The 21,574-nt window shown below is 44.4% G+C and overlaps 1 protein-coding gene across 1 annotated transcript in view; it reads left to right on the forward strand.

Annotated features, from left to right (window-relative positions):
• The window catches only part of DDR2 (discoidin domain receptor tyrosine kinase 2), a 55,140-nt gene that overhangs the window by 22,304 nt on the left and 11,262 nt on the right, over positions 1–21,574 (forward strand). Inside the window, exons 4-12 of the mRNA XM_028732280.2 lie at positions 363–594; positions 1,698–1,845; positions 4,957–5,053; positions 6,998–7,181; positions 8,986–9,229; positions 11,454–11,516; positions 13,467–13,597; positions 14,050–14,260; positions 16,026–16,249. Coding sequence (XP_028588113.2) covers positions 363–594; positions 1,698–1,845; positions 4,957–5,053; positions 6,998–7,181; positions 8,986–9,229; positions 11,454–11,516; positions 13,467–13,597; positions 14,050–14,260; positions 16,026–16,249 — 1,534 coding nt within the window. The remainder of the gene's footprint in view (positions 1–362; positions 595–1,697; positions 1,846–4,956; positions 5,054–6,997; positions 7,182–8,985; positions 9,230–11,453; positions 11,517–13,466; positions 13,598–14,049; positions 14,261–16,025; positions 16,250–21,574) is intronic.

A 21,574-nucleotide genomic window follows, 5' to 3' on the forward strand; every position in this document is an offset into this window, starting at 1 on the left:
CTGTCATAGCCAGCTTCCAGCCTATCCCTTTGTCCCAGTCAGGGCTGCCATGCTCTTGTCCTCCATTCCATCCCTGAGGTCAGCCCAACCCAGCTTCCCCATTCCTGGCTCTGCCCTGTTGCCACCCGCGTGGCACATCTACAGTGGCAAGTAGGGAAGGCACGGGTGCTGAGGTGGTGAAAGTAGGAAGCTGAATGGGAATGGAGAAACTGGACTAGTGGCTGAGAGGGCCAGAGCCAGATAAGGGAGTCACAGGAAGGGGACGAATGAAAGAACCACCATGGGAAGTGATAGGCCAAGATGGGCATTGACCACAAATGAGTGGGTGACACCAGTCAGGTCCACTTTCTGCTTTTCTCTAGGCTAGGCTCAGAAGAAGGAGATGGTGCCTGGTGCCCTGAGATCCCTGTGGAACCAGATGACCTCAAGGAGTTCCTGGAAATTGATTTACATGCCCTGCACTTCATCACCCTGGTCGGGACCCAGGGCCGCCATGCAGGGGGTCACGGCAATGAATTTGCACCAATGTACAAAATTAATTACAGCCGGGATGGCACCCGCTGGATATCTTGGCGGAACAGGCATGGAAAGCAGGTAAAGCAGTAGGGAGGGGGTGAAATAATAATAATAATAATAATAATAATAATAATAATAATAATAGTTGTTGTTGTTGACTATAGAGAGTCTGTGGCAAATAAAAAACAACAGCACAGCCAGGGCTTAGCCACACTTATATTTTGCCCCACTCTTCCAGGTCTGTGCTTCAAAGCTCTGTGTTTGGAGCAAATAGCAATTCAGACTTTCCACATATTGCTGTTTGCTCTGACTGAGCTTTAAAGAGCAGGTTTTTGCAGGAAAAGCTCTGGAGCAAAAAAAAAAAAGTGCTTGGACACGGACTTTTGAAGTGTGGACCATGCTTGGAAAGAGCAGAGGCAAGTGTGGAGATGCCCTCAGTAATGCTGTAGTAAGTTCTGAAGCCCAGGAGCTCATGAAGACGACCCCATAAAGGTTCCAAAAATGCAGGCAACTTTGTTGAATTATTCACATACAGGCAGACGTGTGTATGCATGCCTCAAAGTGCACCACACATAAAAAAAGGTAAAGGTGAAGGACCCCTGGACAGTTAAGTCCAGTCAAAGATGACTATGGGGTTGCGGCGCTCATCTTGATTTCAGGTCGAGGGAGCTGGTGTTTGTCCACAGACAGCTTTCCAGGTCATGTGGCCAGCAGGACTCAAGTGCTCCTGGTGCAATGGAACACTATGACAGAAATCAGAGTGCACAGAAACGCTGTTTACCTTCCCGCCACATTTTGGTCCTCAGAACTAAGTCAAGGACCAAAGAATTCCCTGAATTTGACAAGATTTCAGCTGAATTTTTATGCTACCATGAATCCATGTTTTGGGTGAAGATGCAGAACGTACATAAATTGCCAATGTTCTCTAGGAGTTGGAGAGGCCATGCTACTAAAGAGCAAATATGCAACCAGTTTAAACACCTGATTAAACTTATAGCAGAATTGAGTTGACCTAAATAGAAAAATCTTATATACTCAGTTGCTAGAGGGCACCATCAGAATAATAGCTACACAAATTTCAAGGAGAACCGTGGTACAATTACTGTGGCTGCAACACTTCCCTGTCTACCTGCCGCCCAGCAGCCTTGTTCTTGGTCATTTTATGTCCTTTCCCCCCTCAGGTGCTTGATGGAAACACCAATCCATACGATATTGTCCTCAAGGACTTGGAGCCACCCATCATTGGTCGATTCATCCGCTTTATTCCTGTGACTGACCATTCCACAAATGTATGTCTGAGGGTGGAGCTGTATGGTTGTGTCTGGCTAGGTAAGTGCAGCAATTCATTGGAACTATGACCTATCAGGGTGACTTACACTGCAGGCAAATATAATTTTTGTAGAGCAGTGAGGCTATTCTGGAAGCTTCATCACTGTGTTCCATCCAAATGTACCTTTGTTGTCCAAAGTTGAGCTAACTGTGCATAGTGTCGATTGGCTAGCCTCTGTTATGTCACCAAGGATTCTTCCCCCATCCCCCACCCCCATTTTTGAAAATAAAACTACTAATGAACAGGTAAATCAATATGGCGCTTTAAAATAAAAATAACATATTTGGCTAACCCTCCATACAATGGCAGTGATCTAGACAAATGTGTCCATAATTAGTGTCTGCACCCAACTGTTCTGGGGGTTTTCCTTTGCAACAGATGTATCCCATCCACAACATGGACAAATGGCTTGCCAGGTTCTTAAAAAGAAAAAAAAAAGTTTTCAAATTATTATGGAACCACAGAGGCAAGTGAACAATAACAAAAAAATCAATAATATATTGAACTCAATGCAAGGCATACAAAATCTAAAAACATTAAATAATAACACCCAGTTTGAAATCATAACAACCATACTTCACTCGATGGCATGGGGAGAGATACCTGTACATCTGAAACAAAACTGAATGAAATAAAATCCTACGAAACTGAATAGAACTGAGCAGGATCTACCTGTCCATTAGAGTCCCATGACTTAGCTTTTGTTTTTTATGCAATAACTAAATTCCAGAGATTATTTTTGCCATAAGGATATAGACACATATTTAAATGATTGTCACTGCTGTGCTACAGAGATGCTGGCAGCTGCCACCACCCATCTCAAAAGTTCCTTTTGGCAAAACATCTTCATGGTATCTGTCTACACATTTAGTAGGAATAACTGTGGATAAATTTGAATATGTGTTTTAATAATCTTTAATATCTCCTAATAAATTTCATCCCAGAATAAAGCAACCTGTGGGTATTCCTACCAGATATGGAGGGGAAAGTCCCTTTAGTTCCACAACCAGTTTCTTAGATTAAAAAATAGTTTTGAAACTGAGCTGCTGAGATGCAAACTTGCAGAAAACCTCTCATTCACACGGCTGTACTTAGCTGGATTATGGCAGTTCTTGGTCACAGATTGTGGCCATTTTTGTTCGCATTACTCTGAAATGAGAGCAGCAAAGAGGAAACTAGAGAGGGAAAGTGGGGGCAAGTGTGGAACTGGTCAGGGAAAAATGTCTCAACTGGCAGCATATTCCTTTGCACAGTGATACGTCTAATTTACTTATGTGTATCACTTTCAAATGTATAATGTTTCCTGGAACTTTAAAAATTCATAGAAATCCAGTGGTTTAGAAAAGTGTCCAGTGAAGTGCAGAAATAAGTCACAGGAAGAGGACAATTTAAGTGACAGAAAGCAAAATCTGCTGTTCCCAAACTGATTGAAGATTTAATGCTTGAAGGAAAAAAGCATTCAGTTTAATTTAAAGGGCTAGAATGGGTAACTTTTTGTATTTATTTTTTGTTCTTAATTTCATTTACTACTTTTTAATTGTATCATAATGCTTGATTAGAACTACTCATTAATAATGTTATAGTTATAAAATAGGAAAGCAAAGATAGAATTGTCTTTAAAATGATAAGTACAGTACAGCATTTCTAAAGCTCATTTGAGCCTTTCAAGTGCTTGGTATCCATTATTTTGCAATCTGAAAGCAACTCTGTAAGGTAGGTCAGTATTTTTCCCTGTACATGTTTGGGGGGGGTGGAATTACAGAGAGGGAATACACAATCACCCCTTAATAGTACGCAGAAACATGCCCCCCCCCAATCTCTGAGCAGTGAGAGATTCCAGGGGTTCCAGGTATTTACTCAGAGTTCATGTTTCCTTTTGGAAATGAGGAACAGTGGAGACTATGGGGTCTTCAGGATATATGGTTTATTTACACACTTAAACAACCTGAGCCTAAGATGGAGGGGCTCACAGCTTTAAAACACCAAAAGGATCTTGTTTCTTGCATAGCTGCAGCCTTGGATTCAAACCGAGATCCAACATTGCTCTGACTCTCCCTGACATTTGCTCCAATTCAGCGGTAAAACACGGGGTTTCCCAGGGAAAGTGCTGGGGCAAAACAACAAACAAACAAAAACAAACAATTCTGTTCAGACATTGAGCTTTAAAGCCTGGACCTGTGCCTAGAAAGCACAGCATAAAAGGAAGTCTGGATGAGGCCTTAGTTGCCAGCTCCCAGTTCCTTATTTGCACAAAGGTTTGGAACAGAGATTTATTGTGAATTTTGAAGGGGACACTCCTTCAATCATGCAGTTATACTATATGAACTAGATATTTATAACTTATTTTGAGGTGCAGGGGTATATTAACTGTAGTTCCTGATCAGGCTTACTGATTGAGATCTGTTTCAAACTTGTGCAAATAAGGAGCTACGAACTTTATCAGGGGTAAAGAAATATGTGCCAAGTTTTGTGCCATGAGGTCCTTTTTTTCAACCCCTTTCCCAGACTAGTTTACACTGTTAGAAACACTGCCCTTCTTGCAGCTTAAAGGCACCACAGAGGAGCAATTAATTAGAATCACAGGAAGTACTTTCTTTAAATTAATTAATCACTGCAGTATTCTCTTGTTTTAGCTTCAAAGGGGTCAGAGTCCTCTTTGTACCTGAGTACAAGAGTACCTGAACTGCAGGAAGGCGTGGTTCAGAGGGCTGGAGTTTATTGCACATTTATTCTCATTTGTTTGCAGGAAAGTGTTATCCCACACTTTCAAGGGCATTTCCCTATCATTTTCCTTCCCACAAAAACTCATTTTTTAAATATCTCTATGCCACTTAGAGATTTTTGAAATATCACATGGTGAGTAAGTGCTTTTTTAAAAAAAGCAACTTTGTTGCTCAAGCGTGCCAAATCCACTACCTGCACAACCTAAATTTGCAGGTGTGTGAATGATTCCACTTGGAAGCAGCCTAGGCTTCAGCCAGTCTTTCTTCCCATTTAGCTTAGTCTGTTCCCAGCCTCCAAGCTCTGTGTTTGTGGACTTCTTTCCAGACCGATGTTCTCAGTAGCAGCAGCAGCCGTGCAAGAGTAACCCCTGTTCCATCTCTTTACAGATGGGCTGGTTTCATACAGTGCTCCTGCAGGGCAGCAGTTGGCTCTACCTGGTGGCACCGTGATTTACCTGAACGATTCAATCTATGACGGGTACAGGTGGGTTCCTGAGTATCACGCAACTGGGAAAGGTGCATGTTGGGTGGAAGGGAGAGAGGAAAGGCTTCAGCCAAGTTAATATTTCAGAGTGAAGGGAGCAGGCAGTCCCATTGATTTAAGAAACATAACAATACTTTCAAATTTAAAGATAAATTGTGAAGAGTAACCTACTTTCAAATTTAAAGATAAATTGTGAAAAGTAACCAGTGCCTTTTTTCTAGAAAAATAGGTGCTGGTACTCACCATAAAGTTGTTACAGTAAGTGTCACATTTTTTAACAACAAAAAAGAGGTTCCGGTACTGCATTCCCTTGAGCAACCCCTGGCAAAAAAGCACAGAGTGTAACTCTTTTTAAAAATAATTTTCGATGCTCCATCAATGCTTCTTCCTTGTCATGTATAGTTTAAAGTGCATGTGTGCATCCAGTGCAACACCCTGCCCCTAAGTTTTGTATCCAACCTAAACCAGTGGCACAAACTAAGTCAAAAGTGATTATTTTTCAAGAATCTGCTCTATTTTCCTGCTATTTGGGGAATTTGAACATAAGAACACGAGAACAACTCTGCTGCATTAGACCAGTGCCCCATTTAGTCCACCATCCCTTTCTCACAGTGCTCAACCATTCAAATAGCCCTCAGAAGGTTGTCAGATCTCTTTCTGTACCTTTATACTTTCTCATGGTCACATGACAACCCAGTCAGATGGGCAGGGTATGTAGGTAGGTATGCATGTAGATAGGTAGGTATAAACAAACAAACAAACAAACAAACAAAATTATAATTATCCTCATCCTCCAAGTTCAACCAGAGACAGAATTCATGCTCATTTTCCATGTGATAAATTTCTTGTGCGATGTCTACCCATCACATTTTTGTGGAGCAAATGAGCTTTCTGCAAAATTAATTGTTTCATTAGCTTTTACTATGGTATTTGAGCAGATAAACAGCAAAGCCTTCATGGCATGCAGTCCACTTTGTCTCATGTGACTTGCCTGAATGAGTTTGGGATTCCCATGTGGACAAATTCACAAGTGACTGCATTAAAGACCACAAGCACTTTCTAGAACTGAAGGAACTTTTCCAGTAACTTCCTTTTCTTTTTCCTGTATGGGGGACTATTCCACAAAGCAAGTTATCACATGGAAATGACCCAGCAAAGACACCATAGCTCAGGGGTAGCCAACATGGTGCCCCCCAGATGGCCAGCATGACCAGGGATGGTGGAAGTTGTAGTAGTCCATGACAGCTGGAGAGCACCAGGTTAGCTACCCCTACTGTAACTAGATTTCTAGAGAACTACAAGGTTCCTTCCTTGTGTAACCTGGGACTTTTGGAACTTCCTGGAAGAAGAAGAGTAGAAGAAGAGTCTGGATTTGATATCCTGCTTTATCACTCCCCTTCAGGAGTCTCAAAGCGGCTCACATTCTCCTTTCCCTTCCTCCCCCACAACAAGCACTCTGTGAGGTGAGTGGGGCTGAGAGACTTCAGAGAAGTGTGACTGGCCCAAGGTCACCCAGCAGCTGCAGGTGGAGGAGCGGAGACGCGAACCCGGTTCACCAGATTACGAGTCTACTGCTCTTAACCACTACACCACACTGGCTCTCCTCACTGGAAGCCCCCCGTGCCTCACAAAAACTCTTGTGATGATTTGGGGATAATCAGGGCATGTACAAAAACGCTTTACATTGCATCACATGAGAGGAATTTACTGTATCAAAAACTAACGTGAGAATTTGTCTATCCCTGGGCTAAATTGGACTTCCAACTGAGTTGGAAGCTGCCAATTCCACAATTTATCCATCCATTAAATGGTACAGGAGGCCACCATCTGTCTCCTTTGCCCCCCTGTTTGAGCCAGGACAATCTTGCTGATATTTAGAAGGAAAAGGTTGGGATTAACTGTGTTCTGCCCCCCCTCCCCCTCTTTTAACCTGCCACTCACTAGCATGACGGAAGGACTAGGCCAGCTGACAGACGGGATTTCAGGCCTGGATGATTTTAGCCAAACCCACGAATACCATGTATGGCCTGGTTATGACTATGTTGGCTGGCGCAATGAGAGCACCACCAACGGCTATGTGGAAATTGTCTTCGAATTTGACCGGATCAGAAACTTCACCACCATGAAGGTTAGTTGCTAAATTCAATGCGGGCTCCCATGTTTAGACTGGCAGCAGAGTGCAATTTATAGAAGGTGTGTGGGGATCCTTTTCCTGCCACCCAACCCCACGTTTCAAACCTCAGGTCTGAAGGCTCCAGCTGGTGCAAAAAGGTTCAGCTTGACTGTTGACTGGGGCAGACCAGTGCTAACAGACAACTTGGATGCTCAAAAGCTGGCACTGGCTTCCTATCTGCTGCAGGACCAAGTTCAAGATTCTGATATTAAATTACAAGCCCCTTACCTGCTTGGGTCTAGATACCTCAAAGATCACCCTTATATCCCACCCCAATCCCTGCGGTCTTGAGGGACCCAATTTCATGGGACTCACTTCCAGCTGAGGTCAGAGGTGTTGAGCTTCCAACACCTTCCAAAACTGTTTTTCCAGCTGAAGTCTGATTTTATAGTTTTAACCTATTTTTATCTTTTCTGTATTGTATTTCTGAGACTATGGTAGTTAAGTGATATATAAATGGTTTAAATAAATAAACAAACTTTTGGCCTACACACTTGAGTTACTATTATGATAAACAATTGCACACGGGCCTTTGTTCTAAATATGTGTGCCAAAGTCCAAATCCCTTACCTTAAAAAAGGGGTCTGTGTATTCATTTGACCAGTGTTGATGGCAGCCATTTTGAAATCTGGCATATCTGGTTGGCAGGGAAGAGTGCAGACCCTGCGATACAAAGGGATCCAAAACTCAGACACCACCTTCTGGGGCTGCAATCCTGTGCAAGTCATGTTACCCCTACAAGTTCTCAGCCCCACCCCCAGCACTTCTTGGGGGCATGGTGCCTCAAAACATGTGTTTTGGGGCACCACACAATATTTCTGCCCTGAAAAAAACACTTTTTTGGGGTGAAAGTGTACTGAAATCGTGTGAGCTCACAGTGGCCATTTGGGCTGCTGTCCTCTCACGAGAAAAATCAGGATATCCTGTTTTTTTCTGGGACAGTTGATGTGTATAAGAGTGGCACTGGCAAAGGATAAACAGGTGTTATATTTTGTGCCTTGTGCAGGAAATTCAAATCTTATCTTTCCCTTCCACTAACTGATATGGGACACAATCCACTGATACCTTATTCTACTGAAATTGATGAGAGTTTGGGTTGATTAAGAGCAATGGTTTCAAGCTGCATCCCATTCATTCCAGAGGGGCCTGTGCAGGAGAAATCAGGAGAGAAGAGCCTGGCTTTGCCTAGCACCTCAAGGGTCCAACCTGATGGATAGAATAGGTGGAACAAGTGGCAAAACAGTCAAGAAGAAAATAGTTTGTGCGCACGCACACACTGTGATTCTGGACCTCAGTCCTGAAATGCTGCTGCTTCCCCAGAGACCTAAGAAGGCTAAAATTCTGAAATTTTGTCATACACTAGGATCTGGCAACCAAAGGTGTCAGGACAAGAGCCCAGAACAAAATTCTGTAATAGCGCAACCAATTAATTGCTGAAGGAGGCATCTTATAGCTTGATTACTCAAAGGGAAGCTGCACTGAGCTCAGTGAAGCTTACTCCCAAATATATGTGCATAGGAGCAAAAGCTTAATGTGGCTGCCTTGCATGCAGTTACAGTGGGAGAGTATTATTACTTATTTATTTCATGACATTTATATAACACTTGATTGCTTCCCCTGTTAATTTTCTGTGTTTCGCTCTACTGTTTAATGTAGCAGGGCTTTCAAAAAATCTGGCAACCTTAGTTGGAGCATCTCATAGTCTCTGGGTGAGATCACGTCCCCTCCTGCTTACCCACCTCATGTCTCCATTACACAGGTTCACTGCAACAATATGTTTGCCAAGGGAGTGAAGATTTTCAAGGAGGTGCAGTGCCACTTCCGCTCTGATGCAAATGAGTGGGAGCCTAACGCCATCTCCTCAGTGCTGGTGTTAGATGATGTGAACCCCAGTGCCCGCTTTGTCACAGTGCCCCTTCTCCACCACATGGCCAGTGCCATCAAATGCCAGTTCTACTTTGCTGACACCTGGATGATGTTCAGTGAGATCACCTTCCAGTCAGGTATTACACAGGGGGATGGATGATGGAACGGTGTGTGTTTATGTGTATCCTAGTAAGTGAGAGATATTTTGGGAGGGAGCCAGGAATCCTTGTTCATCACCAGAAGGCCTGATGTGCTAGGAAAGTAGGTTTCATTTTCTCATATGTCTGGACACAGCATAGGCTGATGACCTGTATTTGTCATAATGATATACAAGATATGTGGACAACACAGAAGACCTGCTCTGTGCATGCAGCAAAATTGGCTCAGTGAACAGGATTGTGCCCTAGCCACTCCTGCCTCATAAGCCATGTAGGCATTCGCTCTAGTGTCTAAAGTGTGCATAGGTGCATACACTTCATTGCACATAGATGTGACTAAGGCCAGGTCTCTTTTTCCCAGGGAAGGATGCAGTTGATGGACCAGAAAGTCAGTTAGGAGTTCCTTTTACTAATTTGTAAACATTGGCCTTTCCTGGAGAAGTCAGACTTGGACATGCTTATTCCTGTTCTTGTTACTGCCAGGTTGGACTACTTTAATTCACTTTACATGGGATTGCCCTTGGAGTCCAGAAACTGCTGCTGCCAGGTTGTTATCAGGAGCTGGGCAGACACAGCTGATTGTACCAGGGGTTGCCAGCTAGTTTCTAGACTCAGTTCAAACTGTGTTAGAGCCTCCAGGTATCACTGCCTGTCCCTTGGGCATCTTCCTAGGCTACAGCCTTTATTGGCCTTGCTCTGTGTGTTTTTGCATGGCCAGAATGTGTCCATCCCTGAATTGTGATAATCTCTTCCTTGCCTTTGTGTGGTCAGTTGGGTTCAAGCCATACAAAATTCGGAGGTTTCTACACCCACCCACACCCCTCTCCAGCCAAGGGAAAGTCACATCTCTGCTCCCGTTGTTGCCTTTGGCTGTGCCTGCCTCTGGTATGCTGCTCCCGGTATGCAGCTGAGGGAATATGGCTGCTGGGCTGAAAAGGGCCCCCTGTGGTTTAGACCTTTAAAAAGCCCTGAGCAGCCTGGGACCTCAGGGTATCTACCTTCTTCCCATAGGAGCCAGGTCACAGAGCGAACTCCTAGAGGCTGAGGTCCCTTCAGACCCCCCACATTTGAGGGGACTGCCCCCCAAGTTGATGGGCTTTGCCATTCAAATGGTGCGCATGTGCCGCATATTGTGATCATTTATATGGGGCAGGGCTTACTTTCCCCCTCCCCCATATTTTATTCAAGTTGGCACCCCTGAGCCTGGTCTAAACTTTGATTAGTCTCTGAGGCCTGTCCTCTTGTCCCTCTCACACTTTCCCTCCCATGTCTTTTTACCCTGTTTTCAATTTGGTCCAGGGCTGGGTGTTCCCACTTGTGATTCTTGCCTCAGATTTTATCCCTGAAACCCCATGTTTTCCTGTTCAATAGTCTGCTTCTTGTGTTCTCCCCAACTTCAGCTCTGCCCACCTATGGCAGTCAGATAATCAGAAAACCAGATAATCAGGGAACCAGATGCTCAGAAATCTGGATAACCAGACAGTCATTTGACATACAAAAGTGGGGACCCTTCCAATAAATATCATTTTATCACAAGTTTTACATGAGCAGTAAACAGGGGAAAGTATAATAAATAAATAAAACATGCTGAGAAAACCGGAAGTGCTTCTCAAATCTGAAGAGACAACTGGGGAAATTACCCTGCAGGGGTAGGTGGGGAAAGGAGAGGGGGGGGGGAGCAGATTCTCCCCAACACATGAAGCACATGAAATCCGATTCAGGAGCTATGTTAGGACTGGTTCAGAAGAGGGACAAATTTTTATTCAGGTTTCCTGCAGACTGGCATTTGCTCCAGTTCAACAGTAACCAGTGGGTTTTCCTGGGGAAAGTGGTGGGACAAAAACCCTATTGGACCCGTGATACTAGATCAGTAGGAATCACAGGTCAGACGAAAGTGTGGATGGGCCACTGACAGGAGTGTAGTTGATTGGCCAAGGGAAACCGCCTTTTCCATAACCAAACCTAATGTTTTAATCACTGTTTATGTGACTAGAGGAGCAAAGAGGCTGTGTGCACGGCCATCAGGGGCTTTCACATCTTTCTTTATTAAGCCAAGGTGCAATAATTGAAACCAGCTCAGTGTCTTGAGAAGCACCTATAATCTGATTTTCCACATTTAAAAATGAAAGTTTCAAACAACCACTGTGTCTGCTGGTGCTGTTGTTTAAGTCTGGATCCCCCCCCCCCCCCTTTTCTTTATTAGACGCAGCCATGTACAATAATTCTGGAGCCCTTCCTGATTCTTCGGTGACTCCTACTACCTATGGTATGTGAGAAGCTAGTTTAGAATGTGGACCATAAAGTGATCTACCTGGAATGTTGTGGATGAGCTAGCTGTGGAACAATGCTAACTTGGCACCAGGGAGGTGCAGAGTAGCAGGTTTGCACTGTGGTGGAGGGGTGGGGGTAAGGCCAGTACTTTCATTTTGCTACTCCTGCTCCAAGATGTCATAGCTGAGGGACCCAAAGATAGGACCACTTGGGAGACCCTTCACCATTAGATGATGACAACGATGATTTATTTGTACCCTGCCAATCTGACTGGGTGGCACCAGTTACTCTGGGCAGTTTCCAATATATATAAAAACATTAAACATTAAACATTAAAAAGCTTCCCTATACAGGGCTGCCTTCAAGTGTTTTCTAAAGTTTATATAGTTACTTATCTCCTTGACATCTGATGGGAGGGAGTTCTACAGGGTGGGCGCCACTACCGAGAAGGCCCTCTGCCTGGTTCTTAGAAGATCCTCAGTCCTAGATCTCAAGTGTCTGAACTGCATGATGGGGGTGGAGATGTTTCTTCAGGTATACAGGGCCACGGCTGTTTAGAACTTTATATGTCAGCATCAACACTTTTAATTGTGCTCAGAACATACTAGGAGCCAATGTAGGTCTTTCAGGGCCAGTGTTATATGGTCCCAGTGGCTGCTCCCAGTCACCAGTCCAGCTGCCACATTCTGGATTAGGTGTAGATTCCAAGTCACCTTCAAAGGTAGCCCCACGTAGAGCATGTTGCAGTAATCCCAGCGAGAGATAACTAGGGCATGTACCACTCTGGCGAGACAGTCTGTGGGCAGGGAGGGTCTCAGCTGGTGTATCAGTTGGAGCTGGTAGATAGCTGCCCTGGTCACAGAATTAACCTGTGACTCCATGGACAGCTGTGAGTCCAAAATGACACTCAGGCTGCACACCTGGTCCTTTAGGAGCACAGTTACTCAGTTCAGGACCAGGGAATCCCCCCACCTGCCCGTCCTCTGTCCCCCAGAAACAGTACTTCTTTCTTGTTAGGATTCAACCTCAATCAGTTAGCCACAATGCATCCTCCAACTGCCTCCAGACACTCACACAGGACCTTCATTGTCTTTACCAGTTCCGATTTAAAGGAGAGGCAGAGCTGGGTATCATCCGCATACTGGTTAACACCCAGCCCAAACCCCCCTGAGGATCTCTCCCAGCAGCTTCATATAGATGTTGAAAAACATGGGGGAGAGGACAGAGCCCTGAGGTGCTCCACAAGTGAGAGCCCAGGGGTCTGAACACTCATCTCCCAACACCACAATAACAGTGCCCCCAGCTCTCAACCTCCTTCCCAGCCAAGAGGATACCATGGTCAATGGTATGAAAAGTTGCTGCAAGATCCAGCAGAACCAGGAAACAGCTTTCACCTCTGTTCCTAGCCTGCCAGAGCTAGGGACCATGAGACCAAGGCAGTTTCAAGCTTATGAAGGGGCCTGAATTCCGACTGGAAGGAAACCAAATGACCCACATCCTCCAGATATGCCTGGAATTGTTCAGCGACCACCTGCTAAATCACCTTGTCCAAGAATGGAAGATTGGATAGATCCAAGGCCACTGGCAGCCTTCCTTGAAATACCTTATTTCAGGCCTTTTTCCTTCTACCAGAAGGGACAGCCGTAGCTTTCCACCCTCTTGATGGCAGCTGGACCTCCCATCATAATGAAGACCAGTGGCCCTCTTCAGCAGAGGGGAACCTATGTGCCGTCGAGCCCACTCCCTCAATCCTGGAAGGGGCTGGAACTGCACTCTTAGTTATTCAGGCTGCTGTTCTCAGTGTGAATAGAGGCAGTATTTGAAAAGACACCAAGAATAATTCTGACGGAGTGGGGAGGTATGAAACCTAGGACAAAAGATGGCAGCTTGCAATATGCCATATGAATTCACCTAAAGCTCACATTTTATGCTTGTATTCTGACAGATCCAACCCTCAAAGTGGATGACAGTAATACTCGCATCTTGATTGGCTGCCTAGTGGCCATCATTTTCATCCTGGTGGCCATCATTGTAATCATACTCTGGAGACAGTTTTGGCAGAAGATGTTGGAAAAGGTAAGCCTGCAGACAGATACAGTGCACGTCTGCATTAGAAACTTAATTGCCAAAGGGAGTAAGTTACTTCCTCAGGATTAAGCATGGCACATGCAAGTAAGCATAGAAATGTGTAGGAAATGTGAGTTTAGTATCAAGATTTGAAGCAACCCATTCAAGATCCTTTCATAACTGAATATGTGTCTGTTGAGGAAACCTACTTGTGCCCTTAAGCTGTTTCCTACTCACATAAAATCCAAGGACCCCATCTCTTTCTCCCTCCCTCGTTCTACACTTCTTAACTTAATAGCATGTAAGTCTGGCCCAAGGAAAAGCTCTGTACGTCTTAAAACCTTGCATGCGCTTGCACCAATGAATATGATTGAACAGGGATGTTAATATCAGTTCATAAAGCCAGTCTCTCCCTGTTCTGCCTGTTGTACAGTAAAGATGAAACCTTGACTTGCTTCCAGGCCTCTCGCCGGATGCTGGACGATGAAATGACTGTCAGCCTCTCTCTGCCCAGTGAGTCCAGCATGTTCAACCATAACCGCTCCACATCATCCAGTGAGCGAGAATCAAACTCCACTTACGACCGCATATTCCCACTGGCTGCAGACTACCAGGAGCCTTCTCGACTCATCCGCAAGTTACCTGAATTCACCCCAGGGGAGCAAGAGACAGGTCAGAGCAACCAGGCACTCTGTTGATCTTGTTCCCATATTTGCTCTATTACCCTGGGCTTCAACGTTTCTTTATTTTTTTCAAAGCTAAGGGGGTGAATGAGATTGAATTCTTTACTTAGGTACTTTTACTTTAGGTACTGCCTTTCAGTCTCAAAAAAGCCATCATAAGGTAATTTTGTTATGCTTCTGAAAGCACAAATTTATTTTAAAACATAAAATAGCAGCCATCTCACAGAATATATAGATAAAAGAGTTATTAAATTATAAATCAACAGCCTTATTTAGTTAAAATGAATTGTATGAATTTTCTGAATTTTGCAATGTGGGTCTTCTGCCACATAATCCATACAAAAACACATGTATTGTGGTAAACTGTGTCTAAAAACGCATATTTCCATAAAAAAATATAAAACCACATTATATTAGGAAGCCCTACCCTGCAAAAATGTGTAAATTATGCAGAGTTGCGTACAAAAGTTTATTAGGAGAAATTCACACACGGGTGAATTTTCATGAGCACTTAAAAAACAACAACTGATGTGCAACTGTGGAGAACTGAACTTAAGACTGGCAAAATGAGAAACTGAGAAAAACTGAGATCTTCCCATCCTTAATTTGGCATCCAAAGATAACTTAATGGCAGCAGGTGGTCTTCCTGTTGGCAAACTCCAAATACACAATAGGGCCTGGTCTTGGGTCACCCCTGCCAACAACTTGCAGGGGCTTGCAGCAGGGACCAGTCCCCTCACCCTGACCGCCTGCCTTCCCGCCTTCCTCTCTCACCCCCTCGGTTGGCGCTTCTGGCGTGAGGTCGCGCTGGCCTGTGTAGCGTCTCCCAATGCTGTGGGGACCAGCACAGCCTAAAGGAAGGCTGCCCTGCCCTGCACAGCGTTGCGAGGTGCATGTGATGTCACACATTGCATGTGTGACATCACATGTGCGCGCCAGTGCTCTTCAGTTTTGGGGGCAACCTGGAGCCTGTGGTGCCTGCACAAATCTCCTTACTGTACGAATAACAGAAACAGAAGAACTTACATAAAATAAAGAATAAATTTCTTAGTATCCATAAGTTGCAGCATTCAACATTTTTATATACAGTATGTATAAATATTTTTATTTATGTAAAGAGTAAGCAACAGAATACAAAACGCAAGTATACAGTAAAAGGAGGAAAGAAGAAAAAGAAAGAAAAAAACTTCCCCAACATAGGAGCTATGGCATAATAAACATATCCAGAAAGACACTGCATAAATTACTGGTATCTTGCTATAATAATAAAAAAGTCTAATGCTGTCCAAAGTTCATTTTATTGATTCAGCACTTTATATACCACCCTTCAACTGAAGATCCGAGGGTGGTTTACAGCACAAAAATACAGAATGAAAATGCAAAATACTTAACAGCCACAAAAACCAATAACCCCCTCCCACAAAGTCATTTAAAAGGCCATTAAATTGTTTAGTCAGTCAAAGGTCTGGTTATAGAGGAACCCTTTTTCCTGGCACCTAAAGATATGTAATGAAGGCGCCAGGTGAGTCTCTCTGGGGAGAGCCATTCACAAATGGGGAACCACCACAGAAAAGGCCCCATTCTTGTGCTGCCACCTTCTGGACTTCTCCTGGAGCGTGGCACATGAAGAAGGGCCTCGGGTGATGATAGCAGAGTTCGGGTCATATGCACAGAGGTGGCTCTTGAGGATCACAGCCAAAGACCCCAAAGTATATTTGGCTGAGACCCTCTCCTCTATTTTCTTCCCTTCCCAGGTTGCAGTGCGTCTGCCAAGCCAGCCCAGCCCGGTGCAGCTGAAGGGGTTCCCCACTATGCAGAGGCAGACATTGTGAACCTGCAGGGGGTGACAGGCAGCAACACCTACTCTGTCCCTGCAATCACCATGGACTTGCTGTCCGGCAAAGATGTGGCTGTGGCCGAGTTTCCTCGGAAGCTGCTGACTTTCAAGGAGAAGCTGGGAGAAGGCCAGTTTGGAGAGGTGAGTTCACGGCTTGCTCCTTACAATATGTGTACCTTCCAGCAAGGATTGCTGAAGCAGGAGACGGGTGATAAAAGCATGGCATGGTCTGGTCACGGAGGTAAGAGAAAGACTCAGCTGGACTGAGCACTAAGGCAAGAAGGCCATGAGCAGAAAAGAAAAAGGAGTTGGATAAACTATGGGCTGGGATAGGAATGCCAAGATGTTCTGATCGGGGGTGCCAGCTATAGGGGACAGAAAGTGCTTCATCCCCCTCAATATTTTGAAACAGGGGGCTGAGCCCCCCCAGTATTGAGGGGAGGGGGCTGCCACCCCCCACTGCTCCTGGGTGAGCACCGCTGTGCTGGTTGGGGGTGGGAGCTAAAGAGGGCACTTTCCACCCTCTGTGCCCCCCCCCAATGGGTGAGTGTCTGCCCACCGTGCACGGCAATTGCCAGAGTGCCTTCCGCACAACAGGTGCCCCCCCCCCAATGTTGGGCCCAACTTGCCGTGCCTGGTAAGGATCTTAATTCATTGGGACAGGTGACATCATCCTACTGGACATTGAATCGGCTAATAATGGGTGTCTCATAATAACAGCAATTTTTGTTTTGTTTTGTCCATGCGGTGGGGCTATGAAACTTCCAGTGTTGCTCATCAGTAAAGGAAAAGTCCCTCCAGACCCACCGTCTTAGCCCTGGGACTGTGGGTGCCCCAGGCCACGGACACCCCATGCGCACGTGTGTCTGGCGTTAGCACAGCTACTAACATCATAACTCCATAAACATGTGGTTTATGTACTTATGTATGTGTGTTTACCTTGTGCACTTATGAATATTCATTTTATTTATGATACCTTAGAATTCCTATAACACTTAGAATATGTAAACAGAGAAGAGATTGTTGCTTCAAGCCAAGCCAATCCTGCTTCTCAGCCGGATGAACTGGTCTCTGGATTGGGCAATATTAATACAGGGACAGATTTGTCGAGTTTTCTAAGCTATTGCTTGTTTACTGCTTAGACTTCATTGTACAGCTCAGTGATTAAGGGAAGAAATGCTGAATTTACCGGAACAGTGTCTGGTTCCTGATTTATGAGTTGATGTTACTTCTATCAAATACACAAGTGATTGTAAACAAAAAGACTATGCCTATATTTGTCTGCTTGTCTATACTCCTGATTGTGGAGAACTTGTCCTTGGTGATATATTTTTCTGCGACTTTCCCTTGTGCTACTAGGTCAATGTCTGTTGAAGTACCACTGTACTTTGGCAATGCTCTCCTCGTCTGTCACTGCTGACCTTCTGGAAATGAATGGAGGGTGTTAATTTGGAGGAGAATTATGCATAATAGGGGATGCGGGTGGCGCTGTGGGTTAAACCACAGACCTAGGACTTGCTGATCAGAAGGTCGGCGGTTCGAATTCCCGTGATGGGGTGAGCTCCCGTTGCTTGGTCCCTGCTCCTGCCAACCTAGCAGTTTGAAAGCACGTCAAACTGGAAGTAGATAAATAGGTAGCGCTGCGGCGGGAAGGTAAACAGTGTTTCCGTGCGCTGCTCTGGTTCGCCAGAAGCGGATTATTCATGCGGCCACATGACCCGGAAGCTGTACGCCAGCTCCCTCGGCCAATAAAGCGAGATGAGCGCCGCAACCCCAGAGTCGGCCGCGACTGGATCTAATGGTCAGGGGTCCCTTTACGTTTACCTTTATGCATAATAGTAGAAACTGATAACTGCTTCACTGCATATGCTGCTCTGTCAGGTGTCCACTATGATCAAGTGCCCAATAAAATAGAATACAAAATCACAGGCTCATGTGACCCACCTTATTTTTGTGATTGTGGAGTTTTTAAACTGCTTTTAATATTGTATTTTACTTATTGTAGCCTGCCATGGAAGCTGTCAATAATAATAATAATAATAATAATAATAATAATAATAATAATAATAATGACAGCTTTTATTTTAATAGCCACAGCTTCCAGCAAACAATTCCCAGGATTCTCTGAGGGAAGACATGCACTTTATATTTATCTTATGGATCTGAACATAAAAACCAGTGCAAATTAAACTCTGCTTTTCACCACAGCAGTGACAATACATGGACACGGTGACAGTATCACCACCAATGACGGCTTTCAATTTTTACTGAAAGTTCAGATTTTATTAATTTACTGATATTTTTTTTAAATGTACCCTGCCTGTCAAGGAAAAGTTTATTACCAGGGTGTATAATAATAAACCAATTTAAATTACAATGCATAGGAATAACAATATAGAAGCAATTAGATAAAACTCTTTAAAAGACCTGAACAAATGAAGTTACTCCAGGGTTTTTTCTATCACTGTTCATGTGGCAAGGCATTGTTTATTATACTGTGCCGGCTCATCTCACTATCCTTTCTGATAAACAATTGGTTTTGCATTTTGGTTGTGTCTCCAAAGCCTATTTGAGCAGAGGTGACCGTGGGACAGAAGCAATATGTGTGTTCATCAAGTTCCAAAATGCCACTATCATATCACTTTCAGTTCTCTTAAAAGATAAGTGGTATGACAGAACCACTGCTGCCCTTTGTGTTCAAACATTTATTTTGCTCCAGTCTTATCTCAGGTCAAACAATTTTGCAGATTTTTGAAATGTTTTAAAATTATACCTCTATCTGTCATGCCAGCTACAAAATCATAGAATTGTAGAGGTGGAAGGGATCACAAGGGCCATCTAGTCCAACCCTCTGCAGTGCAGGAATCTTTTGCCCAACGTGGGGCTTGAACCCATGGCCCTGGGATTAAGGGTTTCATGCTCTACCAACGGAGCTATGCAGCATGCTGGACAAGCTCTGTTGGTCATTAACTTTGATCTTGTGCAGATATTTTTGGGTAGGGGGTGAGGGGAGAGACACAACCTATGTGTTCAGAAATCTCTTTGCATTTCTGAAAATCTGTGTGTATTTCTGCTGCATGTTTCTAGGAGTGCTGTTACATTCCTTGATTAACCAACTTAACTGATTGGTTATAAAAACTGGTCCAATAAAAAGTGGTTCCCTGTCCTTATCTCCCCACTGGAAACATAGGGATATGTTAAAGTTAATGTGTGCGTTATCAACGAGATAACGTGGCTTGTGAACCTTAAAGGGAAACAGCGGTGACCCAGGAGCTCAGTCCTGGAGAGCCAGCTCAGGCCTCATCTGCCCTTACCTTTTGCCCTGCGCCTACGAGGCGCAGCTCTGCAGTTTAAAGCCCCGTATCTGAGCGCTTCCCCCCCTGCCTTGACACTTTTGTCAGGAAAATGCGCTCTTTAATGCTGAATCGGAACAAACAGCAATTGGGGTTTTCTGCAGATTGCTGTTTGCTCTGATTCAGCGGTAAGGAGAGGGTTTTTGCGGGGAGAGCGCCAGGGTGAAAAAAGAAAAGTGTGCTTAAACGTGGTGCTTTAAAGCACGGACCTATGACTAGACATGCAGCACAAAAGGAGGTCTGGATGAGCCCTCAGAGGTGTGGCCTGGCTCTAGGAATTCGTTATTGCTCTGTCCGACTCCCAGGCCTTGAGAATAAAGTTTGTTTTACCGTATGTTTATGGCAAGTTCCTGCGCAAACGACAAAGGACAAGAAGTAGTCTTTAGGCCACCACCGTTTGAGGCAATTGCCACTGGCCTTCTTAGGGCTCATACACTTAGCTTTTGCCTCGTTCTTTCAAGACACAGCTCCATACTTAAAAGCTCTGTGTCTGAGCATGGGGGGGGGGGGGGGTTGCCCGCCAAACCTCACAGAAACCCGCTCTTTAAAACTCAGTGAGGGCAAATGCCAATTTAGGTTTTCTGCTGATTGCCTTTTGCTCTGATTGAGCTTTGAAGTTCACGTTTCACAGGGAACGATCCAGAACAAAAATAATGCTCCTCAGAGATGGAGCTTTTAAGAGCAGAGGAAAAGGAAGTGTGGATAAACCCTTACATTTCATTTCCCCTGAACTCGTTCTTCTGTTTCCCCCTCCATGTCTATATGTGCTTCCCAATGCAGAATTGCAATTCATTCATCTGATGAGGTTGATTGTGGTCCACCAAAAGCTCATGCTATAATATCGATTCGGTATTTCTATTCTGCTTTTCAACAGCAAATGCTGACCTCCAAGTGGCTCACAATAATCACAATAGCATTAAAACAACAAGCATTGCAATCATTGTACTATCAGATACAATAATATAAATATTATAAAATAAAGCAAACAACAAATTTATAAAAATGATTAGTACAATTCAATAAAGTCATAGTAATTTTAAAAAAAATGGACGCGGGTGGCGCTGTGGGTAAAAGCCTCAGCGCCTAGGGCTTGCCGATCGAAAGGTCGGTGGTTCGAATCCCCGCGGCGGGGTGCGCTCCCGTTGCTCGGTCCCAGCGCCTGCCAACCTAGCAGTTCGAAAGCACCCCCGGGTGCAAGTAGATAAATAGGGACCGCTTACTAGCGGGAAGGTAAACAGCGTTTCCGTGTGTGGCTCTGGCTCGCCAGATGCAGCTTGTCACACTGGCCACGTGACCCAGAAGTGTCTCCGGACAGCGCTGGCCCTCAGCCTCTTAAGTGGGATGGGCGCACAACCCTAGAGTCTGTCAAGACTGGCCCGTACGGGCAGGGGTACCTTTACCTTTAATTCAAAATATCAGAAAACGTAAGAAATCATTCATCTAAATGATTAATACTGTTCAATAAATATGGTATGTTAGTTTTTTAGGTACCACAAGGTTTGGGAAGTTACAACAAACCAACAAGATTACAGTTCTGGAAAACGACTCAAAGTAAAAACCTCTCTACCGCCTCACACTAATTGGAGGCTATCTAAAACCTGATGGGTATTACATGCCAATACTAGAGAACTATAAAGCAAAACATCAGTATTCATCTGTTAAATTCCTGATCCCCAGCAAATTTAGGCAAAACTAGTCATAGATCCATTTATGGTCATCCAGGCACCCAAATTCACATCACCAGATTGTTTTATTTCATACAAAATATGAAGAAGCTCATCTGATGGGTCACTCAGCCCTAGGGCTGATACCAGTCTGGTCATGTTGCCTCTCTCTGATATTCTTGGCAGCAACTATGTTGTGTCTGGGGAGCTTTCCATTATGGATAAGGGGACTTCAGTGGAGTGATAACACAACCAGAAGATAACAACCATCTGTCTGTACAGGAAATTCACAAGCAGACTGACTCTCAAATTGGCTGCACAGCACTTTGAACTCATTTCTACTCCAGAAGCAGAGGAGGAAGGGGGGGGGGAGAGTTGAGTGGGGAGGGGGAGGCCATTCTCATGATCTTGCTTTTTTTTTAAAGTCCAGCCCTTCTCTCTGTGAGAGC

This window comes from Podarcis muralis, chromosome 5 (assembly GCF_964188315.1).
Source record: "Podarcis muralis chromosome 5, rPodMur119.hap1.1, whole genome shotgun sequence".
NCBI lineage: Eukaryota > Metazoa > Chordata > Lepidosauria > Squamata > Lacertidae > Podarcis > Podarcis muralis.